This window comes from Moschus berezovskii, chromosome 9 (genome assembly GCF_049115385.1).
Source record: "Moschus berezovskii isolate FMDL1 chromosome 9, NW_MosBer_1.0, whole genome shotgun sequence".
In the NCBI taxonomy this organism is placed as follows: Eukaryota; Metazoa; Chordata; class Mammalia; order Artiodactyla; family Moschidae; genus Moschus; species Moschus berezovskii.
This window is the reverse complement of record NC_142468.1, coordinates 20,792,029-20,815,323: the sequence shown is the minus strand read 5'-3', so window position 1 is coordinate 20,815,323 and position 23,295 is coordinate 20,792,029. Positions and strand designations below refer to the sequence as shown.

The 23,295-nt window shown below is 36.7% G+C and overlaps 1 protein-coding gene across 5 annotated transcripts in view; it reads left to right on the top strand.

The window, feature by feature from the left end:
• PCNX1 (pecanex 1) overlaps positions 1-23,295 on the top strand; it is a 187,112-nt gene that overhangs the window by 88,998 nt on the left and 74,819 nt on the right. For 3 of the 5 annotated variants that reach the window (XM_055436674.2, XM_055436673.2, XM_055436676.2), the window contains 5 exons: positions 4,444-4,534; positions 9,111-9,168; positions 10,617-10,834; positions 19,308-19,461; positions 21,985-22,017. In XM_055436674.2, the coding sequence (XP_055292649.2) occupies positions 4,444-4,534; positions 9,111-9,168; positions 10,617-10,834; positions 19,308-19,461; positions 21,985-22,017 (554 nt within the window). The remainder of the gene's footprint in view (positions 1-4,443; positions 4,535-9,110; positions 9,169-10,616; positions 10,835-19,307; positions 19,462-21,984; positions 22,018-23,295) is intronic. The other 2 variants (XM_055436675.2, XM_055436678.2) reach the window with 1 other exon arrangement.

The window sequence follows — 23,295 nt, the reverse complement described above, 5'->3', positions numbered from 1 at the left end:
TTTCCTCAGAGACTCCACTGAGGCACCACTCACGATGATAGGGGAGAATGCTGTCCAAGAAATTGGAACTTGTCAAGACCTTCTCTCTTAAAGGTGTAATATATTCACTGAAATAGCATTGTGAGCACAATATTCATCACCATCAGAAAAAGGCACTTTTGATAGTGTACTCAAGTGAGTCATATAGATTTTTGTATTCCCCCCATTGCCTTTTTTTTTCCTTGTGAGAGTACTATTATATTTAGGTACAGAAATTCAAAAACATATCTCTAGTTTTCTTGCCATATCTTTTCTTTTTAACTGCAAGATTCTTGCTTTGCAACATTGTGCAGGTTTCTGTCATACATCAGCTTGAATTAGCCGCAGATATACGTCTGTCCTCTCCCTCTTGAACCCCTCGCCTCCCACCCCGTCCCACGCCTCTGTGTCCCCCACGCCTTCTGAGGACACTTTGGAAAGCCCTCTCCTTTCTGTCTGTCCCTGTTCGTTCTTGCAGCCAGCCCCTCCAAGCCCTGAGAGTGATGCTAGAGAAGTGAGACGTCAAGCAGCGCGTCAGGGTTAGGCTTGGAGAACCCAGGATGAGTGGGAACGGGGAGGTGATCTACGGAGGGAAGTTATCCAAGAAATATAAGAGGCCTTCTTTGTTGTTGGTACTGGGAGGATTTGAAAAACCCTACGGATGTTTTGCCCTTCTAATAGCCACCTCTTTCTAAGATAAATGAGAGTGATGTTAAGAAAGCAATAAAGGGTTTCTCCTGATCTTTATTCACTGAACTTTGTATTATGTGGTGAGTATTTTTATTGATAGGACTAATTAGAGAATCTCATTAATTTCTGTGTCTTTTATCTGTGTTTTTCCAGTGTTTATTTTAAATCTGTCTGCTATGTCGTTTGTGGTTTCAGGGAAATGCTTCAAGGGTCCTTGTTCTTTAAATCAGTATTCAGTTTTACTTACCTGCTTGTTCATCACTTATTTATTGACCTGTGGTTACTTGAAATTCTCCTACCTCCAAAAAAAAAGAGTTTTATGTAATTAAATTGAATTTTTGCAGATAATCGCAGTCATTATTGAATATTTGAGACATAAACACCAGGTACCTTAACTTTTCTTTATTTTAGAGACACTGTATCATGACAAATCTCATTATTAAGTGTGAAATTTCAGACTCCAGTCTTGTGAGAAATTGCTTTTCTTTTCATATCATCAGATAGCCAAACTATTAGATATAATTAATTATGATCTAGGAGTTGAATTAGGATGAGATAACTTAGAATATAATCATAATATATATGAAGAGGACTTATTTCATTAATGTTCTACTTTCTTCCCAATTTATGTTCACAAGAAATAATATTTAAATAGAAATATTTTTCTTAATACACAAATTTATTAAAGTAGGATTATTAATAGGGGCACATTTACTTACTTGTTAAGAACGGTTAACTGTGATTATAGTCTTAATCTCAGATGAGATATATATGAAATTGTTGTGTTTGCTAAGATTTGTGCAAATTTAAGAGATTCTTAATTTTTATAAACCAATAGAAAAATGTTCTTATTTCTATTTTGGTTGTTTTCAAAGATGTTTTTAGTAAATTATTAATATATTAAAATGTTACAAGTTTTTCACAGAAACCCTAAGCTAAACATTTTTTGATGTAATTTTTTTTTTCTGAGTTATCTTATGAATAACATTTGTTGCTTCTGAAGTGCTATCAGTTGCCAGGCCCAGAGATATAAGAGGGACATCAAATCTGTTCTTTTGATGGAGTTAAGTTGGAAATACACCAGGAAGCCTTAATGCAAGTTAAGTTAGTTCTGACATATACCATGTATGTTTTTATGAACCTGAACATGTTTATAGTTACTAGGTAGACAGAAGCGTCTTAAAAAAAATAAAAACTGTTGAAGTCATGCACGTTTGTTGAAATTATAGCTGCCCTTTTCTTCGACGTGTTTTATGCCTTGTTGAAATTTTTAAATTTTATTACTTCTTAGTCATTAGTTTGTATGTATTCAGAGTTGTAGATTTATTTAGAATGACGCATTTTTTCTGGCTTTCTCTATCTAAAATACTTTTGAGGAGGAATCTTATTTTTATTTAAAATACACTTATTTCTATATGTTTCATACTGCTGCTGCTGCTAAGTCTCTTCAGTCATGTCCGACTCTGTGCGACCCCATAGATGGCAGCCGACCAGGCTCCGCCGTCCCTGGGATTCTCCAGGCAAGAACACTGGAGTGGGTTGCCATTTCCTTGTCCAATGTGTGAAAGTGAAAAGTGAAAGTGAAGTCGCTCAGTCGTGTCCAACTAGTAGCGACCCCATGGACTGCAGCCTACCAGGCTCCTCTGTCCATGTGATTTTCTAGGCAAGAGTACTGGAGTGGCTTGCCATTGCCTTCTCCGTGTTTCATACTAGACATTTATAAATAAAGGACAACATAGTTGCATTAATGACTTAATCATCATTTACTGTTTCGCTTGAAAATTACAAAGAATAATATTCTAGTTAACTTTAGGTGCATACAAATATTATTTTTAATAGCCCAAGAATAGAACTTATATTACTAAAAATCCCATGGAATGCTCAGAGTGTACTCCAATAATTTAAATTTTATTGAATATAGAGCTAACTTACTTGGAAAATATACACGAATTATGTGATATAAACACAAATATTTATACATTCCATTCTTACTGGATTTCACCCTCCCGGCTCTGTTAATATATGATTTAATCATTTAATATTATTTTATATTTCTTCTACACTTATATGCAATCTGTGGTTTTGATCAGGTGTTTCTTTTTTTCTGCTAATGTAAGTTAATTGTTGTAGCACAGCTAGTCTCTGATTATCCATGCTAAGTGAGAAAAGAGTACAGAATAAAAAATTACAATTTAAAAATAAAATCGCAGTCAAGGCAGTTTTTAACTTTTTTGTTTACTAGCAATTTCTGCAAACGCCCCCCCCCCCACATCACTTCAAAAAAATGATATCCTTTCATTTTAATTTCTTATTCTGGTTTCTGTTAGAAGTGTAAAATGAAGAACTCTTTCTAAAAGACAGAGGGGTAGAAAGTGAAGTTTTGGGTAACCTACATGCTGAGTAATCCTCTTTTGAAATATAGCAAATGAGTTAAGGATTTCATAGAATTTTTTTCCTAATTTATCTCAGGAATATTCTGACCTCCCCCCCCCAAAACAGCTGCTACAGAAAAGACCATATTATAAAATATTTTCATATTCTGTCTATGACCCATGAGTAGTCAAATAATCCTATTTAATTAAGTAGTTTTTCTGATTCTACTCATTTTTGAATCAAGTAATTGTTGAAATGTTCTGCAGACCCTTGGTTATGTTATTAGTATATTAAAGGGAATTTTATTGTCATTTTTCAAGGATTTCACTTAAATAAAAATTCTTATTGTGTCCTGTTCTTATTGTCGTCATGGAAGAGAAATCTTATAGCCTTGCCATCAAGTTGAAATTGCCCTTCAGATTTCTTATGTTTGTAATCTCAACAATTCTAGCTAGTAAAACAAAAACTTCATAAATATTCAAAAGGAAGCCTGGACCAGATCCAAACAGTTTCAGTTATATACCGTATTATCCTACTAGAAATTTGTATTTTTTATGTTCCCTACCCACCATTTGATATGGCTGCCATAGTTTCTTCAAAGTATACAATGAATTTTAGTATTTAGATTTCTAAAATTCCATTATCAGAAGTCATTTTATCTTATATAGTTCTTCTATGTAAGAGTTTTTTTTTTTAACCTATATTCCTCTGCAACCAATAAAGTTTCTAAACCTTTTAGAGTTTGTAGATAGTTGGCCACAGCAAATTGTGTTCCTAAATTTCTTCATAGAGTTCTTGTAGAATCATACAACTAGTAATGTTCATTAAATACTATAGTTTAATTATCACCAATATTATTAGACATCATTCATTGAACTTCCTTAGATCCATTTTGACACCATTTCTTCTTAAAAGTAACACAAAACCAAAAAACCCTGAAGGTAATCACACAAATTTGTTGTCTTGTGGTTTGAGCTGTATTAAAACTTACAAGCAGCCCTTCCAAATGACCACTTACCACTTGTAAGTAGGGGTCAGATGACTTTAAAACAACATTAAATTTGTATATATTGTAACTTGAATTGAAAATATTCTGGAGGAGAAGAGAAGACTGCTCTTATAAAGCTGACTTAAATCACTTTTAATACCTGATTATGTATGTTGACATTTTGTCCACTGGTTAGCATTCCCTTTTGATTATATCATGCTGAATTACATGTAGATCATTGTTTTTTAAATATTTTTAAAAAAGGAAGTTACAGTTCATTTTCTTAAACTCTTAACAAGTTTAAAATTAGTGTTTCATGAAGGAAAATTTCTGAGTATTCTAATGGATTTTTTAAAAAATGATTTATTTGCTAGGTAAGTTCTCTTCTACGCTTTATGAGACTGGTGGCTGTGATATGTCACTTGTGAATTTTGAACCAGCAGCAAGAAGAGCGTCCAATATCTGGTATGTGTGAAGTCGTGTTAGGGGAGTTTATGTACTTGCATATTAAGTTTGCCATTTTTAAAGTTTGTAAACCTTGAGATAGAAGAGTTATTTGTTTATATTGGCTTAAATAAATTCTCATTGTGTATTGGTTGCCAAAAAGTAGCACTTTTTACTGTGGAAAAAAAGAACACCATTATTAAAAGCTATTACATGTTTTTGTTTTTTGTTTGCTATTATATGTTTTTAAAAATTAAGTAAAAATTTCCTGTAGATCTTACTGTGGGATAGTGGTTTCCCACAATTTCAAATTTAACTCTCTATATATTGCATGATGGAAAAAACTTATTAGAAAAACATTTACACAACTATGTTCAAACCTATCAATTCTCTTTTTTGGTGTAATTTCAAATTTTTATTTCTGTGTGAAGATTTTAGTATAATGTCTTTTTAAATGATCATCTTTCATTTTGTTTTAAACTATGTTTACCAACTATAAGGAGGAGGAATTTCTTAAAACATGAGTCATGTGTTACATTTAATTTCTTTTCTCTCCTTCCCTCAGGAAGAAATTATGTAAGATAACAGCAGTTTGGAGGAAAGCAAATAAGAAATAGAAATCTTGATCATATAACACAGTTATAATTTAGAATGTGTTAAAAGTTTTCTGAAAGTTTTACTAATCTGTTCAAATTGCTGTATTGAAATTCATTGTTGGTTGGTTAGCTCACTTTTTTTTCTACAAGGGTCATTTGATTTTTATTTTAGGACTTCTGTTTAATAATGGGACACTTATTTAAATGTTATAGATCTATGGGCAGTTCATTTAGTTTTTTCAGTTTTGAGGGGCTATTTAAAGCAATAAGATCTTGTGGTCACTTAGCATGAACATATAAAAAACTGTACTCTTTAAGCTCTTTTAGTACTGTTTCAGAGTTTACCCCCTCAGGTTGAATTGGAGTGTTTAGATGATTTTGTAACTGTGGGAACAACAGGAGGATGGAGCACTGAGAACAATTGTGTTTATTCTTATTCAAGATAAGAACAGTCCCTTACACCATAATGTGTTAAGGTCTTAAGTTTTCAAATCTAAATTTGAGTGAACTGTGGAAACTGAATTGTCATGTTCTAGAATATCATACAGATTAAATTTATTGTGGCTCCTGGCAATATGTTAATTGCTTTCTTAAACAATTTTCACAGAAACCTTAAAATCAGTTCAGTCACTCAGTTGTGTCTAACTCTTTGTGACCCCATGGACTTCAGCACACCAGGTTTCCCTGTCCATCACCAACTCCTGGAGTTTACTCAAACTCATGTCCATTGAGTTGGTGATGCCATCCAACCATCTCATCCTCTGTCTTCCCCTTCTCCTCCCGCCTTCAGTCTTTCCCAGCATCAGGATCTTTTCAAATGAGTCAGTTCTTCGCATCAGGTGGCCAAAGTATTGGAGTTTCAACTTCAGCATCAGTCCTTCCAGTGAATATTCAGGACTGATTTCCTTTAGGATAGACTGGCTGGATCTACTTGCAGTCCAAGGAACTTTAAGAGTTGTCTTCAACACCACAGTTCAAAAGCATCAATTCTTTGGCGCTCAGCTTTCTTTATAAGCCCAGCTCTCATATCCATACATGACTACTGGAAAAACTGTAGTTTTGACTAGACAGACCTTTGTTGGCAAAGAAATATCTCCGCTTTTTAATATGCTGTCTAGGATGCTCATAACTTTCCTTCCAAGGAGTAAGAGTCTTTTAATTTCATGGCTGCAGTCACCATCTGCAGTGATTTTGGAGCCCCCCAAAATAAGGTCTGTCACTGTTTCCATTGTTTCCCCATCTATTTGCCATGAAGTGATAGGACCAGATGCCATGATATTAGTTTTCTGAATGTTGAGCTTTAAGCCAGCGTTTTCACTCTCCTCTTTCACTTTCATCAAGAGGCTCTTTAGTTCTTCTTCACTTTCTGCTATGAGGGTGGTGTCATCTGCATATCTGAGGTTATCGATATTTCTCCCGGCAGTCTTGATTCCAGTCCAGCATTTTTCATGATGTACTCTGCATATAAGTTAAATAAGCAGGGTGACAATGTACAGCCTTGATATACTCCTTTCCCAATTTGGAACCAGTCTGTTGTTCCATGTCCAGTTCTAACGCTGCTTCTTGACCTGCATACAGATTTCTCAGGAGGCAGGTCAGGTGGTCTGTTATTCTCATCTCTTTAAGAATTTTCCAGAGTTTGTTGTGATCCACACAGTCAAAGGCTTTGGCATAGTCAATAAAGCAGAAGTAGATGTTTCTCTGGAACTCTCTTGCTTTTTCAATGATGCAGCGGATGTTGGCAATTTAATCGCTGGTTCCTCTGCCTTTTCTAAATCCAGTTTAAACATCTGGAAGTTCATAGTTCACATACTGTTGAAGCCTGGCTTGGAGAATTTTGAGCATTACTTTGCTAGCGTGTGAGATGAGTGCAATTGTGCAGTAGTTTGAGCATTCTTTGGCATTGCCTTTCTTAGTCCTGTGGCCACTGCTGAGTTTTCCAAATTTGCTGGCATCTTGAGTGCAGCACGTTCATTTAGGATTTGAAATAGCTCAACTGGAATTCCATCACCTCTACTAGCTTTGTTCGTAGTGATGCTTCCTAAGGGCCACTTGACTTCACATTCCAGGATGTGTGGCTCTAGGTGAGTGATCACCCCCTCGTGATTATCTGGGTCGTGAAGATCTTTTTTGTATAGTTCTTATGTATATTCTTGCCACCTCTTTTTAATATTTTCTGCTTCTGTTAGGGCCATACCATTTCTGTCCTTTATTGTGCCCACCTTTGCATGAAATGTTCCCTTGATATCTCTGATTTTCTTGAAGAGATCTCTAAACTTTACCATTCTATTGTTTTCCTCTGTTTCTTTGCATTGATCACTGAGGAAGGCTTTCTTATCTCTCTTTGTTATTCTTTGGAACTCTGCATTCAGATGCTTATATCTTTCCTTTTCTCCTTTGCCTTTCACTTTTCTTCTATTCACAGCTATTTGTAAGACCTCCTCAGACAACCATTTTGCCTTTTTGCATTGCTTTTCCTTGGGGATGGTTTTGATCCTTGTCTCCTGTACAACATCACAAACTTTAGTCCATAGTTCTTCAGGCACTCTGTCTATCAGATCTAATCCCTTGAATCTGTTTGTCACTTCCACTGTATAATCATAAGGGATTTGATTTAGGTCATATCTGAATGGTCTAGTGGTTTTCCCTACTTTTTTCAGTTTAAGTCTGAATTTGGCAATAAGGAGTTCATGATCTGAGCCACAGTCAGCTCCTGGTCTTGTTTTTGCTGACTGTGTAGAGCTTCTCCATCTTTGGCTGCAAAGAATATAATCAATCTGATTTTGGTATTGACCATCTGGTGATGTCCATGTGTAGAGTCTTCTCTTGTGTTGTTGGAAGAAGGTGTTTGCTAGGATCAGTGAGTTCTCTTGGGAAAACTCTATTAGCCTTTGCCCTGCTTCATTCTGTACTCCCATGGCCAAGTTTGCCTGTTACTCCAGGTGTTTCTTGACTTCCTACTTTTGCATTCCAGTCCCCTATGATGAAAAGGACATCTTTTGGGGGTGTTAGTTCTAGAAGGTCTTGTAGGTCTTCATAGAGCTGTGCAACTTCAGCTTCTTCAGCGTTACTGGTTGGGGCATAGGCTTGGATTACTGTGATATTGAATGGTTTGCCTTGGAAACAAACAGAGATCATTCTGTCATTTTTGAGATTGCATTGAAGTACTGAATTTCGGACTCTTGTTGACTATGACGGCTACTCCATTTCTTCTAAGGGATTTGCCCACAGTAGTAGATAATGGTCATCTACGTTAAATTCACTCATTCCAGTCCATTTTAGTTCGCTGATTCCTAAAATGTTGTTGTTCAGTCTTGCCATCTCCTGTTTGACCACTTCCAATTTACCCTGATTCATGGACCTAACTTTCCAGATTCCTAAGCAATATTGCTCTTTATAACTTCGGACTTTACTTCCATCACCAGTCACATCCAGAACTGGGTGTTGTTTTTGCTTTGGCTCCATCTGTTCATTCTTTCTGGAGTTATTTCTTTGCTGATCTCCAGTAGCATATTGGGCACCTACTGACCCGGGGAGTTCCTCTTTCAGTATCCTATCATTTTGCCTTTTCACACTGTTCATGGGTTTCTCAAGGCAAGAATACTAAAGTGCTTTGCCATTCCCTTCTCCACTAGGCCACATTTTGTCAGAACTCTCAGAAACATGACCTTTGCCTAACTCATTGAAACTATGAGTCATGCTGTGTAGGGCCACCCAACTTTGTGCTAGAAGTACTCTTTTCCTGTGAGGAAACTGAGGTTTTAAAAGGTTAGATAACTGTCCAAGATCTCATTCAGGTGAGGAAGAGGTTTGAATATAGATACTCTGACCCACAGGCTATGCGCCTTATCACAACCCTAGGAAAATTTGACTTTGTGTTTTGAAGTTTACATGGAAAAGTAAAGACAGTGTAAATATCATATAATTGTTCATACATTTAGTTTTCTTTCTACTACTTGACAAGCTGTTTATTCCCTAAAGTGTTTTTCATTTTATTTTAGTGACACGGATTCTCATGTATCCAGTTCTACCTCAGTTCGATTTTATCCACATGATGTGGTAGGTTTTCCTTTATTTTTATAAAATGATATATTTTCAGATTAAGTAGTTATGTAAAGCAGAAAAATGATGAGGTTACATAATATTGATTTTGTTGAAAGCCATGGAAAATCACCTTTGCTGTTCCATAATGGATCTCTTCTCATAAGTCCTTTGTTAAGAAATAAATGTAAAACACCATAAAGTTGGATTAGCTATATATGAATGCATAATTATACTTCTGAGGGTTTGTAAACGTCTTATTTACTCACCAGTGTCATAATCTAGGTGTGCCGTTTTAAAAGTTCACTTTGAATATTATGGTTTTGGTACATAGCTAACTGATTTGGTACTTATCTCACTGTTGGTTAGCTATTAGTTATTTTTATATCAATGTGTATGTCTCTGTGTGTGTGTATGTTTGAGTGGAGAGCTTAGTGACATTATTGCTCTATTGGAAAAAAAAACGTAAAAGATACAGTGGGTATATTTTAAAAAGATAACAAATATAGCATTGTCTTTGTGTGATATATATAAAGATGTATATACTGAGGTTAGAAAAATAAAGTAGATGAAATCCTTATAAGCAGTATACAAGAGATATTTAGGTAAATTTACTGCCAAACGGATTAATTATAATCTGTTTGCTCAAGTCCTTTGTGTTAAATGACATAGTATTTTCCACCATTAAATGTTGTGAGAGCCTTGAGATAGCACAGTTCTGGCTAGTGCTATGTTAGATGTAGTCAACTTTTGATTCTTTCAGAGGAAGGAGAAACTGGTGAACAGGTGAATGAATGAGTTGAAGCTGAAAGAAACGTAATGTGGTGATATCCTGTATGGCCTCAGCTGAGCAGTCTGCCAAAACAAAAATAAATGCTTATGGGAGGGATTTGAAAACAGCAGTAACGATGTTAAGAGAGTGTAGGAAGAATTGAGAGTTGAAGGCATTGAATCCAGTGCAGAGGAGCTTAGATTTAACATAGTAGTGAGTTTCACAGCTTAATGAGAGAAGAGAAGGGACAGGGAGGCGAACACCACTAATCATTCTCTGTAGGTCATGGAATGGATCCACCAGCTATACAGCCATAAAATGCTAAAATTTAAAATATTTCCTAATAAAATCTTTCCAAAAGCTCTATCAATTGATTTGCTTTGTTGTAGTTTTCTTCCTTTGTCACCTTCTGTAGTTTCTAATGATCATCAGTTCAGTTCAGTTGCTCAGTCGTGTCCGACTCTCCGCGACACCATGAATCACAGCACGCCAGGCCTCCCTGTCCATCACCAACTCCCAGAGTTCACTCAAACTTATGTCCATTGAGTCGGTGATGCCATCATAAAGTATCCACAGGAGTGGATTAGTATAGAGAATTAAAGTGGTTTTGATAATCTGCAAACTGATTGGGTAGCCTTTGAATCATGACTTGATTAAAGATATTTTAAGCCATTCAGTGCTGATTTTCTTTTAGCTTTCTCTTCCACAGATCCGACTGAACAGACTATTGACCATCGACACAGATTTATTGGAACAACAAGACATTGACCTAAGCCCTGATTTGGCAGCTACGTACGGTTCAACAGAAGAAGCTGCTCACAAAGTTAAACACTATTATCGCTTTTGGATCCTGCCTCAGCTGTGGATTGGCATTAACTTTGACAGACTCACACTTTTGGCCCTGTTTGATAGGTGAGAATGTAGATTTTACTTTTAAATTGAAACGTTTCAAATTACCCATTGAGTATTTGACTTGGTTTCCATGTTGGAAAGTGTTCTCTAGTTTAGAAATAATTTTTGTCATTAAGAATCATGCAACTGTCTTTAAAAGCCAGAGAATATGAGGTGTTAATGGCCATGAGGTTATACATATTACATTGACTCTTATTATAAAAGGTATAAGAGGACGTTTCTTTCCCTACTTCTTATCACTAGTCTTAATAGTAAACAGCAGTAGTTAGTTATGAACTTGGTGGCCAAATGCTGCTTCTAGTTGACGTGGAGTAAAAAATACAGGACTTACTCTTCCACCTGAAACAATGAAAAACAGATAAAATGCATGAACCAGTGGTTTTCAAGACACGGGAGATAAGACAGAAAAAGATGGTGATTCCTGAGAGATAGGAAGAAAGTTATGTGAGCTCTGCAATTGCCCAGCTTACCACCTAAAGAGAGTTTCCGGGTTGTGATCCTAAAGTAGAGTCCAGCAGACTTCCTGAGTTGAGGAGATAGAGCTAAGAGTCCAGGGAGACTAGAGCAGGTTGATTCTGTGGGACAGAACATCAGAGAGAGGATCACTGCTCAGAGAGAACCTCAGAGACGTGTAGTGGATCTCCTCACTATTTAGCAGAGTATTGGTAAGAGAATGTATGAGGAGACTAACCCTGGGGAGAGAATCATGTAAAAGAAATAGAGGCACAGTGCCTGGCACACAGGGCTGGGAATGGTGCCTGTCCTCACCCGCTGGATTGAAGAAACTCATAATAATTCATATTTTATGGTGCATTATGTAGAGTACTCAGGAAAATCCTTCCTTAGAAGTGGGGAGTACTTAGCCCTAGTGTGAACACTGTTCCAGACCCACCTAGCAAGTTGTAAAAGCAAGACTTGAAAGGATCCAACTGTTTCCAAGTAGCATAGCAAAGCTCAAGAAGATTTACAGAAATTCAGAAATTCTCACCACGTAAATAGTTGAAGTTCACAAGCTCTGGCATCCAGAGAGTACCAAGCATACAAAGAAATAACAAAACATGATTTATAACGAGGGAAATGAGTCAGTAGAAACCAGCCTTTAGCTGTCACTGATATTAGAATTAGCAAAGACATTAAAAGTTATAACTATACTTTGCATGTTAATAAAAGTTAAGTAGAGATATGGAAGATGCAAAGAAAAAAAAGACCCAAATTGAACTTGCAGATGAAAACTAAAATGTCTCAGGTGAAAAATACAGTGGATGAGATTAATGGTAGATTAGACATTACAGAAGAAAAATATTAATGAAGTTGAAAGCATGGCAGTAGAAACTATTGAAAGTGAAACAAAAGAAAAAGAAGAATTCTCCTCCCTTCCTCTCCTCAACAAAAAGAACATACAAAATGAAAGTATGCTCTGGGAGAGAAGGAGAGAAAAAAAATTTTGAGGAAGTTAATGGTGGAAAGCTTTCCAAATTTGATGAAAATTATTGAAGAATCTCCTTGAACCTCAAGTACAAGAAACGTGGAAAAACTATAGCAGGGCACATAGTTGTTCAAAACCAATAATAAAATTTTTAAAACTTCAAAAGGAAAAAGATACAGTTTGTATAGAGGAACAAGGATAAGGAAGACATCAGATTTATTGTTGAACAAAATCCAAATAAGATAATAGAGCAGCATTTTTAAAGTACTGAAGGGAGAAAAAGCTCAACCTGGAATTCTGTAGCCAGCAAAACTGCAAAAACCAGGATGAAGTAAAGATATTTTCAGACTAGAAAAAACTGGGAAGAATTTTTTTCAAGCAGATCCACAGTACAATATAATACCAGATTTCTTCCAGGCAGAAGGATAATACCAACTGGAAATATGGAGCTACCTAAGGAAACAAAAGATGAATGCAAATGTTAACTACTTAAATAAATATATAAGATTTTTTCTTACTAATTTAATCTTTTTGAGACATAATTGGATGTTTAAACAAAAATAATAATGATATATATTTTTTGATTTATAACATAAGTAAATTTCATGATAATAATAGCATTAAGGCCAGGAAAGGACATTTGAAAGTATACTACTATAAGTTTCTTATACTATGTGTGAATTGATTTAAGTTTATTTGAGTTAGACTGTTATAAAATGTGTACTTTAAACCCCAAAGCAACCACTAAAATAATAAGAGTTATAACTGGTAAGTTAAAAAAATAAAGGAGATAAAATAGACTTACAAAAATTATTCTCTTAATCTAAAATAAGGCAGAAAAAGAAATCAAAAACAAATTGACACAAGATAAATGACAAGGTGATAGTTGGGAAAATTGTGAAATTGGAGAAAATATTAAGACTCAATTCTTTGCTGCCCATAAGAAATGCACTTTAAATATAAAGGTAGAAAAGATAGATCATCCTAACACTAATCAAATTAAAGTTGGAATAGTTGAATTAATATCAGACAAAGTAGATTTCAGAGCAAAGAAAATGTTCTTTTTACTCCAAGATAAAAGGAGGTGGTTGTATAATGATAAGGGGTTAGTTAATCCATAGGATTTAACCATTCTAAATGTTTCTACATCTAAACAGTGCTACAAAGTAAAAGCTGATAGAAATAGGAGAAATGGATAAATTCACAATTGTAGTTGAATTCAAAATGAAAGTGAAAGTGTCAGTTGCTCAGTCATGTCTGACTCTTTGCAATCTCATGAACTGTAGCCTCTGTCCTTGGAATTCTCCAGGCAAGGATATTGGAGTGGGTAACCTTTCCTTTCTCCAGGGGATCTTCCCAACCCAGGGATTGAACCTTGCAGGCACATTGTCTCCCACATTGCAGGCAGATTCTTTACCATCTAAGCCTATATACCTATTTCAGTAATTGATAGAACAAGTGTAGAAAATCAATAAGGAAATAGTAAATTTGAACAATACTGTCAACCAACCTAAGTTGATAGGCATTTAGGAAAAACTTCACTCATGACAACAAAACGTATGTTATTTTCCATGCACACTTGAACTTTTATCAAGCTGTATTCTAGGCCATAGTATAAGGATCAAACGTAGGATTCAAGTTCTATGTAGTATATTCTCTGACCGTAGTGAAGTTAATTATAAATCAGTAACAAAAGAACCTTGGAAAATTCCTAAATATTTGAAAGCTAGATACATCAGAATAACTCACAAATCAAAGGAAAAATCAAGAGGTAAATTAGAAAATATTTTTAAACTGAATAAAAATGAAACACAGCTTACCAGAATTTTTGTGATGTTGTTAACACAGTACTTGGAAGAATTTATAGCACTGAATAAGAAGAAAAGTCAATTCAGTGCCTTTACCTTCCCTTTAGGAAACTTTAAAAAAGAAGAACACGTCAAACCTAAGTATTCAGAAGACAGAAAATTGTAAAGAGCAAGGCAGAAGTCACTGAGGACGCAGAAGACAGAAAAGTCACGGAAACCAAAACCTCAATGAAATTAATACACTCTAGCCAGGATGATCAGGACCAAAAACAATGTTAAAAATCAGGATATGTGAGCTAGGATATTATAGTAGGAATGTGAGCTAGAAAATCATTATAGATTCTACAAGTAATAAACAGATAATAGAATATTATGAGCAGTTATATGTAAATAAGAGCAAATTTCTTGAATGATAGAAATTATCAAATTTCACTCTGAAAGAAATATGTAAATAATACTTAAGAAATACAATACCTATCAAATAAATGGGCATTGTAGTTAAACACCTTCCCATAAGGAAAACTCTTCAGGTCTAGAGACTGTCAAAATAATATCCCAAATCAGAAAAGGATAGACTTTTCAACAAGCGGTGCTGGAACCACTGGACTTCTCTGTGCAAAAAAAAAAAAGGAATAAAGAACTTGTTTCTTTACCTTGCATCATATTATAAAAATTAACTCAAAATGGATCATAAACCTCAGTGTAAAGTCTAAAATATAAAATTAAGAAAAAAACAAAACATAGAAAAGATTTGTGGCCTTGGGCAAAATTGCTCAGATGTGACATAAAAAACAGGATCAATGAAAAAACAGATTGATAAATTGGATTCTTCAAAATTGAAAGCTGAAAAGAAGCTGAAAGGAGAACACATGTTCAGAGACCAACGATGTGGCAGAATGTAGAGAAGCAGGGTTGACAGGAATCACTGGGCTCAGCAAATCTGAAATTCCGCATCTGCCCCATAAGAACAAAAGAAGAGATGCCAGTGTTCCGTTTATTGATTTTGAAAATACTGTTGCACTTGTTTTCATCTGGGAGAACTATCAAGTGAAATGGTACAGAGATGTTTATGAATTTTATTTTTTCAATAGATCATTATAAATAGGGCGTTGACTGAATAAAAACAAATGAAACTATTTTTATGATTATAAATGCAATTTTTTATGAAATACATAGAAAGGCTTTAAGTCAGAGACCAGCCACAATCCTTCCACCCTGAGAGAACCATTATATTGATATAGGGTGTATTTTCTTAAGCAGTAGAACTTATATCTTCCTACAGTTTTATGTCCTGCTTTTTTTGTATAGCGATGTACTGAACATGTTCCCGTGTCAATAAATGTTCTTTAAAATCAAGACTTTTAGCACATATTTAACATTTTGTGAGTAGCAGTTCCCTGAGAAGACAAATAGTTCTTTTTTTGGCATTATCTACAGAAATCATTTTAATTGCTGTATGTAGTATCTTGGACATCATACTGCTTCTTCTACAGGGTCAGTTTAGTAAAATATAGAACTGTCTCAGAAACTTTGATAGAGGCAATATTGATGGTCTTTATCACTACCTTCATTCTCATCATATGTAAAAGCTCATATTTTAAGTAAGTTTAAGTAAGATTATTTCAGGTAGTTTAGACATTGGAAATGAAACCAGTTAGTATCAAAACTTGATTACAAACCTTGTCATATAAATAGCTTTTTAATTTTCTAGAACCTCCTTTGAGTTTTTTTCAAACTTATATCTTTGTATATTTCCTTTATTTGGCATTCAAGTTAGTTATAGTTATTTGGCAACAAATTTGACAGAAAAGCAGATGTTAAGAGTAAAGTTAAACATGGAAATTAAAACTATATTATGTATTATAATTAGAACTTCACAGTTCTCTGTTGCATGCTTTATTTGCACATAAGGATGTGTGCTACTGTTGGTGGGAATGCAAATTGATATAGCCACTATGGAGAAGAGTATGCAGATTCCTTAAAAAACTAGAAATAAAACTACTGTATGACCCAGCAATCCCACTACTGGAAATATACCCTGAGAAAACCATAATTGAAAAAGACACATGTACCCCAGAGTTCGTCACAGCACTATTTACAATAGCTGGGACATGAAAGCAACCTTTTCATACTCTTCTGTCTTTTTGCCTTTTCATACTGTTCATGTGGTTCTCAAGGCAAGAATACTGAAGTGGTTTGCCATTCCCTTCTCTAAGTAGGGAAAACCACTAGACCATTCAGGTATGACCTGAAGCAAATCCCTTACGATTATATAGTGGAAATGACAAATAGATTCAAGGGATTAGATCTGATAGACAGAGTGCCTGAGGAACTATGGACGGAGGATTGTGACGTTGTACAGGAGGCAGGGATCAAAACCATCCCTAAGGGAAAGCAATGCAAAAAGGCAAAATGGTTGTCTGAGGGGGTCTTACAAATAGCTGTGAATAGAAGAGAAGGAAAAGGCAAAGGAGAAAAGGAAAGATATACCCATTTGAATGCAGAGTTCCAGAGAATAGCAAGGAGAGATAAGAAAGCCTTCCTCAGTGATCAATGCAAAGAAATAGAGGAAAACAATAGAATGGGAAAGACTAGAGATCTCTTCAGGAAAATTAGTGATGCCAAGGGAACATTTCATGCAAAGGTGGGCACAATAAAGGACAGAAATGGTGGACCTAACAGAAGCAGAAGATATTAAGAAGAGGTGGCAAGAATACACAGAAGAACTGTACAAAAAAGATCTTCATGACCCAGATAGTCAGGATGGTGTGATCACCAACCTAGAGCCAGGCATCCTGGAATATGAAGTCAAGTGGGTCTTAGGAAACATCACTACGAACAAAGCTAGTGGAGGTGATGGAATTTCAGTTGAGCTTTCTCAAATCCTAAAAGATGATGCTGTGAACATGCTGCACTCAAGATGCCAGCAAATTTGGAAAACTCAGCAGTGGCCACAGGACTGGAAAAGGTCAGTTTTCATTCCAATCCCAAAGAAAGGCAATGCCAAAGAATGCTCAAACTACTGCACAATTGCACTCATCTCACACACTAGCAAAGTAATGCTTAAAATTCTCCAAGTCAGGCTTCAACAGTATGTGAACTGTGAACTTCCAGATGTTCAAGCTGGATTTAGAAAAGGCAGAGGAACCAGAGATCAAATTGCTGGCATCCATTGGATCATCAAGAAAGCAAGAGAGTTCCAGAAAAACATCTATTTCTGCTTTATTGACTATGCCAAAGCCTTTGACTGTGTGGATCACAACAAACTGGAAAATTCTGAAAGAGATGAGAATACCAGATCACCTGACCTGCCTCCTGAGAAATCTGTATGCAGGTCAAGAAGCAACAGTTAGAACTGAACATGGAACAATAGACTGGTTTCAAATCAGGAAAGGAGTATACCAAGGCAGTATATTGTCCCCCTGCTTATTTAACTTATATGCAGAGTACATCATGAGAAACGCTGGACTGGATGAAGCACAAGCTGGAATCAAGATTGCTGGGAGAAGTATCAATAACCTCTGATACGCAGATGACACCACACTTATGGCAGAAAGTGGAGAACTAAAGAGCTTCTTGATGAAAGTGAAAGAGGAGAGAAAAAGTTGGCTTAAAGCTCAACATTCAGAAACCTCAGATTATGGCATCTCGTCCCATCACTTCATGGGAAACAGTGAAAACAGTGACAGATTTAATTTTGGGGGGCTCCAAAATCACTGCAGATGGTGACTGCAGCCATGAAATTGAAAGATGCTTGCTCCTTGGGAGGAAAGTTATGACCAACGTAGAGAGCATACTAAAAAGCAGAGACATTACTTTGCCAACAAAGGTCCATCTAATCAAAGTTATGGTTTTTCCAGTGGTCATGTATGGATGTGAGAGTTGGACTATAAAGAAAGCTGAGCGCCGAAGAATTGATGCATTTGAACTGTGGTGTTCGAGAAGACTCTTGAGAGTCCCTTGGACTGCAGGGAGATCCAACCAGTCCATCCTAAAGGAGAATAGTCCTGAATATTCATTGGAAGGACTGATGCTTTGACCTCCTGATACGAAGAGCTGACTCATTTGAACAGACCCTGATGCTGGGAAAGATTGAAGGGAGGAGGAGAAGGGGATGACAGAGGATGAGATGGCTGGATCGCATCACCAGCTCAATGGACATGAGTTTGAGTATACTCCAGGAGTTGGTGATGGACAGGGAGGCCTCACATGCTGCAGTCCACGGGGTCACAAAGAGTCAGACACGACTGAGCGACTGAAAGAAGCCTAGATGTCCATTGACAGATAAATGGATAAAGAAGTTGTGGTACATATAAACAATGGAATATTAGCCGTAAGAAGAAACACATTTGACTCAGTTCTAATGAGGTGGATAAGGTGAAGGTGAAGTTGCTCAGTCATGTCTGACTCTGCGACCTCATGGACTGTAGCCTACCAGGCTCTTCTATCCATAGGATTTTCCGGGCAAGAATACTAGAGTGCGTTGCCATTTCCTTCTCCAGGGGATCTTCCTGACCCAGGGATCGAACCCGGGTCTCCCGCATTGTAGGCAGACGCTTTACTCTCTGAACCACCAGGGAAGTCTAGGTGGATAAACCTAGAGCCTGTTATCCAGAATGAAGTAAGTCAGAAAAAGACAAATGTCATAAATTAGCGCATATTTATGAAATCTAGAGAAATGATACTGGTGAACCTATCTGCAGAGTATCAGTGAAGACACTGAAAGAGAACAGACTTGTGGACGCTGTGGGTGAAAGAGAGGGTGGGGCGAATTGAGAGAGTAGCATTGAAACGTACGCATCAGCATATGTACAATCAGATAACCAGTGGAAATTCACTGTAGGACACAGGGAGCTCAGATCCGGTGCTCTGTGACAACCTAGTGGGATGAGGTAGGGGGGAGGGGGGAGGGAGGTTTAAGAGGGAGCGGACATATGGCTGAGGACCTGAGGCTGATTCATGTTGATATACGATAGAAACCAGTATAATATTATAAAGCAATTATCCTCTAATTAAAAATAAATAAAAAGTTTTTAAAGAATGTGTGCTAGCTTTTTATCTCAACCGGGCATGCTTTTTCAGTATGAGCCAAAGCCTTGTTCAAACCTAGGAGAGAGGGAAAAAAGCAAACATCATAGCAAATATAATATGAACCCCATATGGATGTCTTCCCCCTTTTCACTCTGATTTATTTCTTACATTGATCATGTACTTAAAGATAATTTTTTTCTGTCTACAGAAATCGTGAGATCCTGGAAAATGTGTTAGCTGTCATCTTGGCTATTCTTGTGGCTTTTTTGGGATCCATTCTTCTTATACAAGGCTTCTTCAGAGATATCTGGGTCTTCCAGTTCTGCCTGGTGATAGCCAGCTGTCAGTACTCGCTGCTTAAGGTACCAGCATCTCTCTTCTCTTCAGACTTTGGCATAGTAGCTGTGATAAAAGGCAGAAGGTTTTGTATCATTCTTTGAATTTATAACTTTTAGATTTATTTTCTTTGGATGTTTACATTAGGGTAAGGAACAAAAGGGAAATATAAACTTAAAAAAATGATATGTGAATTAAACTTCCTAAAGTTTTTTTTGTATTAAATATTTGGGCACCTATTAAAAGAGTTTTGGTTTTTTTTTTTTGGCATCGCCTCAAGGGGTCTCAAAGAATCGGACATGACTGAGGAACAGAACTGAACTGAACATGGTTTGTGGAATCTTAGTTCCGTGACTAGGGATTTAACCCAGACCCCAGCAGTGAAATCACCAAGTCCTAACCACTGAACTGCCAGGGAATTCCCAAGAATTTGAGTTCTTGAAATTCATTTCTTTTTAATTTATCGAAATTAACCCTCCTAGTCTCATATTTTAAGTGTTCTATTATGTAGGTGAAATTTGTTAAAATCATCATTGGTAGATAGAATAATGTCAAAACTAGCATATTTATTTCTTTGAGGACACCAAGACCACATGATTGGCATCCCTTTGCTTTTGTTCAAATAGTGGCTCTGAAATACCAATTTTAAGCTTTCCATAAATGGGAGAATTAAATACCAAAATTTTTACCCTCCATGCAGCATGACTGTGCACGGGTAACACGAGCTGTTTTCTTCCCTTTCTTAGTCAGTTCTGTTTATTTGCCTTGTACATACTAACATGCAAAACCCTATCCCATCCTGAGAACTTTGTTTAGTTCTGTTTACACCATCAGCTATCCTTGCTTGCTTCTCTCTCCATTTCCAGACGTCTAGAGTAAGCCACCTGTGCCACCTGCTCTTGTCCTCGTTGCAGTGCTGAAGTCACAGTCTCTGAGCTAATAGTCTCTGGTTGCCGAATCTGTGGTCTTAATCTGTGTTCTCTGTGAGAGCTGCTCCGTTCTTGTGTTTTCCTCATTGTTGATCTGTGATCTTATACTTCCCTCGTGGTTATCCTACTTTTCAAGCAACTTTAGTTTTCTTTGTTGATGCCTCTTTGTTCTTTTGACCACTTCTTAATTTACGAGAATTTGCTAGGGTTTTATTTGGCCCTCTTTTCATTTTGCAGTTCCTTGCCAATGAAGTCATCCTCTTTTATTACTTTGTCACTCTTACATACTTCTATATAAATCATGTCCAGATTTTAATTTCACAGTCTTCACCTTTCTCATAAGCTTTAGTCCTATATATCTAAGAGGAAGCTGGGCATATTCTGAAAAGGGCACATCGTCGTCTTCTGATATTTTCCTCTCCCGGTTCTTTTGCTTTTGATCGTAGTCTGTACATGTGTGTACTCAATTGTGTCTGACTCTTTGTGACCCCATGGACTGTCACCCACCACGCTCCTCTGTCCATGGTATTCTGCAGGCAGAATACTATAGTAGATTGCCATTTCCTCCTCTAGGATTTGGTAGTAGTATACCATCCCAGATCTTAGAGCCTCTGTTCCTTCCTTCTTGACCTTTAATAACATTAGCTAAAGTCTCTCTGATTAAATTTGGTGATTCTGTGTTAAAATGTCTGGACTTTGTCCTTTTTGTTTCAGTTCCCATTAAACCATCCCTTTATTGTCTTAAACCATTTAAATTCATTCCCTTGATTCAGTGTTTCTTACCCTGTTAATTTTGTCCACTGCTTAATATGGTTAGATATGGAAAAGGCAAAAGATGAATGAGATTTTTTAAGTATTTGAGATTTTTAAAATCTACTTGACTACAGAATAGTAATATCATAAACAGAAATAAGAAAGGCAGGAACAGAGCTTAAGGAGGATAAACATTCAAATTGAGTTTAAAGAGACCAGACAAGGGCTATGTGTCAAACTCTGTGATCTTAGTCTGGTGTTGAGTTATAGGATGGCAACAGACTATCCTAGTGAAATACTTTGGTATACTGTTGAAAATGAACTCCAACTCGGGAGAAAAGTCATCATTTGGGAGGTAACTGCATAATACCTTTTGAACGTTTTTATGGAAAATTGATGAAGTCTCTTAGAAGGATATAACTTATCTGAGTTTGATGTGAAAGTGCATCATATTAAATGTATACTTAATACAACTGCCATTGAATTGTTTAGTAAGCTTGGGTTTGGGGCATAACTGGAATCCTTTTTATAAGCTCGCTCATAGTGTGTGCATTTCCTGAATGGAGTGATGTTGCCATAAGAAAGCATTCTGCCTTAATTGTACTTAGGTGTTCTAATGCGCCAAGCAGTAAGATGGATCTATCAGCTGTTATATGCTATTTCAGAAACATAATAAGGTTAAGCGTTAGGAAAGATTTGAGTGGGGCTGATGTTTCATCTTCTGTTGATGCTTCAGCAGAATTAATGACCTATAGGTCATGACTTAGCTATGGGATATTCACTTAAAATTATTTCAGGTATTTTGGAAGTTAATGTAAAATTCCCAGGTCTTCAATAGTATAATCTATCTTTCTGTTTCTTTTTTAGAGTGTTCAACCAGATTCTTCTTCTCCTAGACATGTAAGTCACTCTGATACACCTAAAACTTGTGATTCCTTGACATTCCTCAAGAACCATTTTTTTGGTCATATGTCAGATTGAATTAAGATTTGTGGTAGTATTTTCTCATTGGCAGAAGAAACTCCACGATTGTGCATTTGTTCTTTGTAGTCTCCTTTAATCTAGGGCAGTTCCTCAGTATTTGACACAATGTTGATGTTTTTAATGAATCAGATCAGATCAGTCGCTCAGTCGTGTCCGACTCTCCGCGACCCCATGAATCACAGCACGCCAGGCCTCCCTGTCCATCACCAACTCCCGGAGTACACTCAAACTCATGTCCACAGAGTCAGTGATGCCATCCAGCCATCTCATTCTCCGTCGTCCCCTTCTTCTCCCACCCCCAACCTTTCCCAGCATCAGAGTCTTTTCCAGTGAGTCAACTCGTCGCATGAGGTGGCCAAAGTATTGCAGTTTCAGCTTTAGCATCAGTCCCTCCAATGAACATCCAGGATTGATCTCCTCTAGAATGGATTGGTTGGATCTCCTTGCAGTATAAGGGACTCTCAAGAGTCTTCTCCAACACCACAGTTCAAAAGCATCGATTCTTCGGCGATCAGCCTTCTTCACAGTCCAACTCTCACATCCATACATGACCACGGGAAAAACCATTGCCTTGACTAGACGGACCTTGGTTGGCAAAGTAATGTCTCTGCTTTTTAATATACTATCAAGGTTGGTCATAACTTTCCTTCCAAGGAGCAAGCGTCTTTTAATTTCCTGGCTGCAATCAGCATCTGCAGTGATTTTGGAGCCCAAAAAAATAAAGTCTGACACTGTTTCCACTGTTTTTCCATCTATTTCCCATGAAGTGATGGGACCAGATGCCATGATCTTTGTTTTCTGAATGTTGAGCTTCAAGCCAACCTTTTCACTCTCCTCTTTCACTTTCATCAAGAGGCTTTTGAGTTCCTCTTCACTTTCTGCCATAAGGGTAGTGTCATCTGCATATCTGAGGTTATTGATATTTCTCCCAGCAATCTTGATTCCAGCTTGTGCTTCTTCCAGCCCAGCGTTCCTCATGATGTACTCTGCATATAAGTTAAATAAGCAGGGTGACAATATACAACCTTGACGTACACCTTTTCCTATTTGGAACCAGTCTGTTGTTCCATGTACAGTTCTGACTGTTGCTTCCTGACCTGCATACAGGTTTCTCAAGAGGCAGGTCAGGTGGTCTGGGATTCCCATCTCTTTCAGAATGTTCCACAGTTTATTGTGATCGACACAGTCAAAGGC